The sequence below is a fragment of the Otolemur garnettii genome, unplaced genomic scaffold, assembly GCF_000181295.1.
Source record: "Otolemur garnettii isolate 467f Iridium unplaced genomic scaffold, OtoGar3 scaffold00179, whole genome shotgun sequence".
NCBI lineage: Eukaryota > Metazoa > Chordata > Mammalia > Primates > Galagidae > Otolemur > Otolemur garnettii.
The window spans coordinates 2895813-2902929 of NW_003852574.1; the positions used below are offsets into that span (position 1 = coordinate 2895813).

Here is a 7117-nt window from a genome sequence, read left to right on the forward strand (position 1 = left end):
CCTTGAATTAGCTCCAACTATACTGACAAGGGAAGAGCGTCCAGCTGGAAATGTGCTGCTGCCGTCACACCCGCCTCGCCATCTTCTGGCTGGGGACAGAGGGACAGGTGTCCACTCTGGTTGGGGTCTCACACTGGCATTCTAGGGGTGACTAAGGCAGGCCCAGTAGCCGTCTGACCCACTGCAGGTTGCAGGGAAAGGGAGTGAGGTTAGGAGAGGTAGAAGAAGACATCTACTTAAACCTTAACTCAAGGAGCTATGAAACAGCCAAGCAAAAAATAATCGTGGCTTAGCTCATGCTTGGCTTTGAGGAAGAAAGAACAACAAAAATAATAATGCTTTTGCTCTTTTTAAGCACTGGTTTAAGCCCATTTTCCTCATAGCAAATGAAAGAAAATAATGCACCCATCAGCCCTGAACTTCCATATGATTCTCTTCTCTCTGTGCACCCCCCCCTACACACGCACACAGAGAGAAAAATCCAGACAGTTGACAGAGGACACGTCCGTGCAGCACCTGTAATTTGCCAACTGATCACCAGCTTGAGCACAGCCAGGCTGTGCGAGGAGAGAAATGACAAGACAGGAGAGAGAGAGAAAGACCCAGAGCAGTGCCTTTCCTGAGTTTGTTTTTCCTTATCTGGGAGAACCTACAACCTTGAGTTGGTAGGTTTTAAAGCAGAACCAGGGGCTCTTACCCTTGGGCAGAAAGGGTCTAATGACGCATTGCCAGACTCTCCCCTTCCCTGAGGCCAGATCCTTCCTGGTAGCCACCAGTAGCCTGACTACTCCTGCCTCAATCTCCAATCCAGGACAATGGTGAAAGACTCCATGGACAGGTGGCCTCTCAGACTCGGTACAGAAGCAAGGTGGTCAGTGTGCCCCCAAGGGGTATCTGATCATTGACATATGGCTGGGGCTTTGTGCCAGGTAACGGATGCTGTCCTAAAGGCCACATGCGCTTAATATCTGTGTCCAGTCCCAGACACATCTGGCCAAGCTCATTTGGAGGAGGAAGCCTGAGTTTGCTCTTGGGGAGGGTGAGAAAGCTCTGAACCACCATGAGAATCTGTGGAAGCTGGTAGAACCAGGAGATGCTATTACTCTGTTGGCAGCAGCAGCGGAAGTCAGGGGTCCTCCTCACCATTCACCCTCTGTCCCAAGCCCAACACCTTCACTTCCTAATTGGGCTCTCCAGGGGATTCTCCCCTCAGGTGGATGGGGGGGGGTGTCAAAAACCGTGGACACTAATCCCCTCTGTGGCACTGGCCACAGAAAGAAGGTGTTCACATCCTCTGCATACAACCCCCCACCAAAGGAAAAGGCCCATGGAGAGAGGTGTGTAAGTGCCCCTACCCCCTAAAGAGCCAGGTTCCCACCAGGGAGGTAGCTTGGGGAAGGTGCGCGGCTTCAACTCCTCCTGGCAGTGATCGTTGGTCGCCCCCTCAACCAACCCTGGGTTCCCTTGTCACTGGGACACTGAAAGGGATATTAGCTGACATGTTCGGACTCCTCACTCCATACTGGGTCTTGAAGATCTTGTCCTGCTCCGTTTGGGGGTTTTAGTGGAAGCAGGGACACCTCGGGGAAGTTTCGCGACGCAGCCAGAGCGCCGGGACCGCGGCTGGCAGCCCTCGGGCTTCAGGATGCAGCCCCCGGGCGCAGCGGGCAGCGGGACCCAGAGCTACAACCCCGCCGCGAGATGCGGGGAAAGACCGGTGTGGATGGGGCGAGGGGGCGAAGGAGGGTGCAGTGCTCCGCTGGGGTCCCGCGGCCGTCCGCGGCCACTTACGTGTGCTGCTGGGGGAAGCTGTAGGCAGAGGCACCGGGGGCGGCGAGCAGCGGTAGAAGGAGCAGCGAAGGCAGCAGCAGCGACAGCGGGAGCCCGGGCCCGGACGCTGGGCACTGGGCGCCGGGGCCGGGCTGGGGGCCGCAGCTGGGCCAGGAGCGCGCAGTTCGCTCTGGGCCGGGCCGAGAGGCGCCGCAGGTCCGAGCCGGCACCGCCATGTTTCCATTCAAGATGCGGCGCCGCGGGAAGGGGGAGCAGTGGCGGCGGCGGCGGCGGGATGGGGGGTGGCGCGGGCGGCGGGCGACAATTCGGCCTCTCCTTCTCCGCCGCCTTTTCTACGCGGGGCTTCCGGGGCTGCACGGGCCGCAGCGTCTCTGCGGGCTGCGCGCTGCGATTTCCCCGGCGCGCTGGCTCAAAGCGCTCTGAGCGTCTGGACCGGGACCTGCGCTCAAATAGCGGCAGCTGCCAACCTGCCGGCACCGCCCTCCTCTCTCCCTCCCTCCTCTGTCCCCGGCCGGCCCGCCCCCGCGCGCCCCCGCCGCGGCCACGCGCCGACCCGTGCCCGCGCGCCCCTCGTCCTGGCGCAGCCCGGAGCCTGCCCTACTGGCCCGCGCGTCCTGCGCCCCAACCGCTGTCCGAGCGCCCAGTGAGCGCCTCACGCCTCAGAACCTGCTGCTTCTGTCCACTCCACTTGCGGAAAAAGTACCCGGCCCGGCGGCCCAGGGCGGGCGCATATGTGACCCTTCTGGGGGCTCGACCTTCAACAGGCTTAAGGCCTGGAATGACAGGTTTAATAGTGGAGTAGCAGGCTTCAGCAGAGACCAGAGAAGAAGCAACAGTGCTAAACTGACACTCTCAGTGGCTCCAGCTACATTCACGATTTCTCTCTTCTAGGGGCTTGCACGCCCAGCCCCTGGCAGAAAGAAAGGGTCTGGAGCCCCTGGTTCCCTAAGTGGAAACCTGGGCCCAGCTGCACAATTTGGGGGCCGGGGAGACTGAGGAGGGCAGATTGCAGCCCTCTGCAGCCACTCACTTCAATTCCTTAGGCTGAGCAGGCACTATGTGCAGGCTAGCCCCCAGCCCCAGCTCCCAGGGCTTGCACACCCTCTATTTAGATTCTTCCAGGGCCAGGAAACTCACTCTGGCAACCCCATCATTTCTGTCCTGGAGGCCCCTGGCTCTTCCTTGCTTGGGGTAGAAGACTGGGGATGGTGTCAATCCCAACTCTGCAGATTGTGGGCCTCTCAGAGCTTCAGTTTCCTCTCCTGTGAATACTTACATGGGTGCCTACCCCAGTTTCCAGGATAAAGTGAGAATGGGGTGAATTTCTGGTAAGCTAATGCTCTCACAGTTGGGGAAATCATCTCTGGGATCCTGCTGAAGTTGCCCCTGAAAGCTTACACTGCTTCTGGTGCAGATAGGATGGGAGACTATTCCCCACTAGCCTGGCACAGGATAGGACACCCTTAGCAGTAATTGCCCACAGACTCTGCCTACAGTGAGGAGTGAGGGACAGCAACCAGCTGGGCAGGATAGTTCAGAGATGCCCAGAAGCCCCACCTCATGATACCTGGGTGGGTCTCCTATCACCCACTCACAAGTCAGCCCAAAGAGGGTTGGCAATTGAAGAGGGAAGAGCAGTAGCCCCTGGAATGAGAAAGGCAGAGGTAGGAAGCTGGAAGTATGACTTAGGATGTCCTTACTTACTCCTAGTCCTACTTTGTCTGCCTCTGACCTTATCCCATCCCAACAAGCCAGAACTTGACTGAGCACATTTTACTTCATCTTTTGGAGCTTCCTCCTCCCCTGACCAAAATAAACCTTCAGGGGCCAGACAGGTTTGCCAACAGGTCCCAAACCACAGGCCCCAAAAACATTATCAGAGGAAGCCAGGGCAGGGGCATGGGCCCTGGGCCTCAAACTTCTGGCAGTCCTGGGGCCTGATGGATAGGAAGGACCTGATAGACTATGGGAGGCCAAACAGGCCAGCTCTATGGGGAAACAAGCGGGGTCCTCACTGAGTCAGGTGTCTGATTGTGCCCGATGCCCCTCCCCCCAGACAGAATGGAGGGGCAGGGACACAGAAGAGTCAAGCCTGGGCTAACCAATCCACCTCCCAGACCTGCCTACTGATACCTGCCTCCAGTATCTCTGACTTCCCCATGGCCAGGTTATCCTCCCCTATCTCTTTGTTGGATAAGTACTTGTGCTCATGGCCCCAGGAGATCAGCACAAAGGGCAGTTACTCCTCTTGGCTGCCGTGTGTGTGTGTGTGTGTGTGTGTGTGTGCGCGCGCATGTGTGCACATGTGTGCCAGGGACTGGGGAATTCTCCCAAAGCAGACCCTATAGTGCTTTAAAATATATTGGGGGCAATCTCCCTTCTCTACAATACCTCACAGGAGAGGAAACTGAGGCTCTGAGAGGCCCACAATCTACAATACCAGGATGACAGTGATATCCCGGAAGACTGCCAAGGTACTTGGATCAAGTATAGGTGCAGTGAGTGGGCAGTTGGGCATTTCAGTTCTATCCTCCACAGATGTGCACCTAATTGAGGCCATTGGCACTAAGGGAAAGGTGGGAGATTTTGGTTGACAGGCCGTTAAAGGAAGACAAATAAGGAAGGGAGGTAATTAAGAGTAAATGGGTAGTAAGAGTTTACACATTCCAACTTTTCAGGCTCACAACATCCTCAGCCCTCCTAGTGGCTGGCAACAGTCACAGTTTAAGATCTTGGGAGGAAAAATGGAAACTTCTCAGGGAGTAGAGGGACTTCTACCACAGGCAGGAAAGGCCTGGATCTACCCACCTGGCCCAAGGTGCCTGTGCTGGAAGCTGTCAGGGAGTCAGGGGCCGGTAATGCTGCAGTCAGCAGAAAGGGCCCCCTGCCAGGGCTGTTTCTGCATGGGAGGTCAGTAAAGACTGAGAAACTTTATGGAGAACCTACTATGTGCCAAGCAGGCCCTGGGCTCAGTTACGCCACGGAGGGAAAAGGAAGCCCATCAGGAACATTCAGGACACCTGGTATGGCAAAAGTCCCACCCCAGCCTGCCCTCTTCTGCCCTTCATCCTATTACTCTTTTGCCCCTCCCTAGGTCAGCAGACTGGACAGCTTTTTGCTTAGTGGAAACTCCTGGCTTGAGGCTTTACTCCTGCAGTTCCTTCTGCCTAGCATATCCTCTTTCACCACTACCACTTGAACCCAGGCTATTTGTGAACCTGTAAATAGTACCTATGCCAGAAACCTTTCCTGGACCCAAACTGGATGGGCCTCCCCATCTCAGTCCTTTCTCTACTGCCTCCTGCCCCAGCCAGAATGCAATGGCCTCTGCCTTGGGTTCAGAAACACACCTACACTCTACACTCCTGTCAAGCTGGGACCTGAGGCTCCCTAGTCCTTCCCCTCCTCTAGGCATCACAGGGAGTTTGAGCATGGAAGGGCACAGAAATCATTGACATAAACTATCATTTGGTGTGCCTGTGGCTCAAAGGAGTAGGGTGTTGGCTCCATATGCTGGAGATAGCAGGTTCAAACCCAACCCCGGCCAAAAAAAAAAAAGAATCATTTGGGTGGAATGTCTAGGAATCTGGGGGTATGCCCAGGAAGGGTGGTCTGGTCTGTCAGCTTTAGCATCAGACATCACAGGCCATGTAGGCAAATCACTTTGCCTCTCTGAGCCTGTTTCTTCATTCATTGATGGGAAATATGTTCTCCATCTGGCAGGGGTGGACTGAAGACCCAAAGCATATAACACCCTTAGGACAGGACTTGGCACTCAGCAAGGGCTTAATGAAAGGGAAACACAGAGATACGCAGGCATCCCCAAGGTAGGCAGGTCCTGTGTACAACCAGGTAGGGAAGGCTTCCTGGAAAAGGAAGAGGGAGTCCAGCTCAGTGTTACAAGTAAGCAGGATGGGATGGACATATTTGTTCTGGAAACTCCTGGAGGTAAGTATTACCTGAGGCAGCACCTGCCCTTCTGAGCCCCATGGACCCAGGTCTGTCTCCATCTGGGTCAGCTGATATGGCCCCAGCCTTGGCAAGTATCTTATCACAGGAGACTGTCCTTGCTTCATACAGCCCACTCTGATGTGCCTATTCTCTGCCCCACCTTGGGCTGGACTCAGTGGCCCCAGTTAGGATATACTCCACAGATGGGCTGACTGTCAGCACTTACACCTGCCAGTGGCTACTTTGGCTCACCTAATAATATCTTTGGACACTCAGGGATGTGATACTCCCCCAAATGCCCCTCCCTGAGCATGGTGCAAATGCACCATGGTCTCAAGATACAATCATATGGGGACCTCACCTCTGAACACATCAAGAATCCTTCAAGGATCTTCAGTGCAATACCAGCCCATGGTTAGTTTAGTACCATTTACTATAATAAGTGGAGGAGAGTATAGTTTAACTCTTTCAAGCAGTACAAATGTCACCACCTGCATATGAAAATTAGGACTAAGTTCTAGTTTACAGACAGTCAGAACCTATAGGACTCCCTTATTACAAAGAGAAACTGAGACCCAGAGAGGGGAAGAGACTTTCCCGAAACCAAAACAAGTCAGAATGTGGAGCTTTGAGTCTGGAGACTAGTGTTGTTATTCCAGATATGAAATATGACTAAAGGTGAGGCCAGTCAGAGCCCCAAGACCATGGGTTCTGGTGTCACCATCCCAGTTTCTGTTAGTAGGGGAGCCAAGGACCCAGCATGGGGCTCTTGGGGAAACTAGGCCTATTTGCACTGCAGTGAAGGCCCCCTGGTTAGACCTTCATCATCATGAGAATCCTTTAACTTAGATTATTTCATTGAGCAAGGAGCTGCTAATTGGGTAAGTTTTGGTAAATGTAAAAGGCTTGACCCTTGGCCCCTGGGAACTCCCCTCTTAGGCGAAATGTGACACACAGAAAAAACATGATAAATGCCTCAAACCAGTGTAATTACATCACATGAGTGAAACAGAGACGTGGTCACTCAATGCTGTAAGGCATGGGTGGTCAGGGAAGGCTTCCTGGTTGAGACAGCCTTGAAACTGTCACAGAAGAGCAGGAATGGCTTAGATGGGTGAATGGCTGGAAGTGGCAGAAAAGAACAACCCTGGCAGGGGGTTTGAGTAAAGGCTTGAGACAGGAATGTGTTAGCCCTCTTCCCTGGGGGTAGACATAGCTCCCCTGGCCTGTGTTTGTGAATAAGACTTCCTGGTGAGGCAGGGAAATGATGGTGTGACTTTACAGGCAGCTCAGGGCAAGGTTTATCTCAGTGGTAAAAAGGACCCAGGATGTCAGAACAACCAGCTTGCCTGCACCAGGACCCCTGGATCCTGGG

General features: G+C 54.4%; 1 protein-coding gene across 2 annotated transcripts in view; it reads right to left on the reverse strand.

Moving 5' to 3' along the window:
* The window catches only part of CACNA2D2 (calcium voltage-gated channel auxiliary subunit alpha2delta 2), a 150635-nt gene extending 148460 nt beyond the window's left edge, over window positions 1–2175 (reverse strand). For both annotated transcript variants that reach the window (XM_003800621.3, XM_003800620.3), the window contains exon 1: window positions 1792–2175. In XM_003800621.3, the coding sequence (XP_003800669.1) occupies window positions 1792–2006 (215 nt within the window). In that variant the 5' untranslated portion in view covers window positions 2007–2175. The remainder of the gene's footprint in view (window positions 1–1791) is intronic.
* Window positions 2176–7117: the final 4942 nt, after the last annotated feature.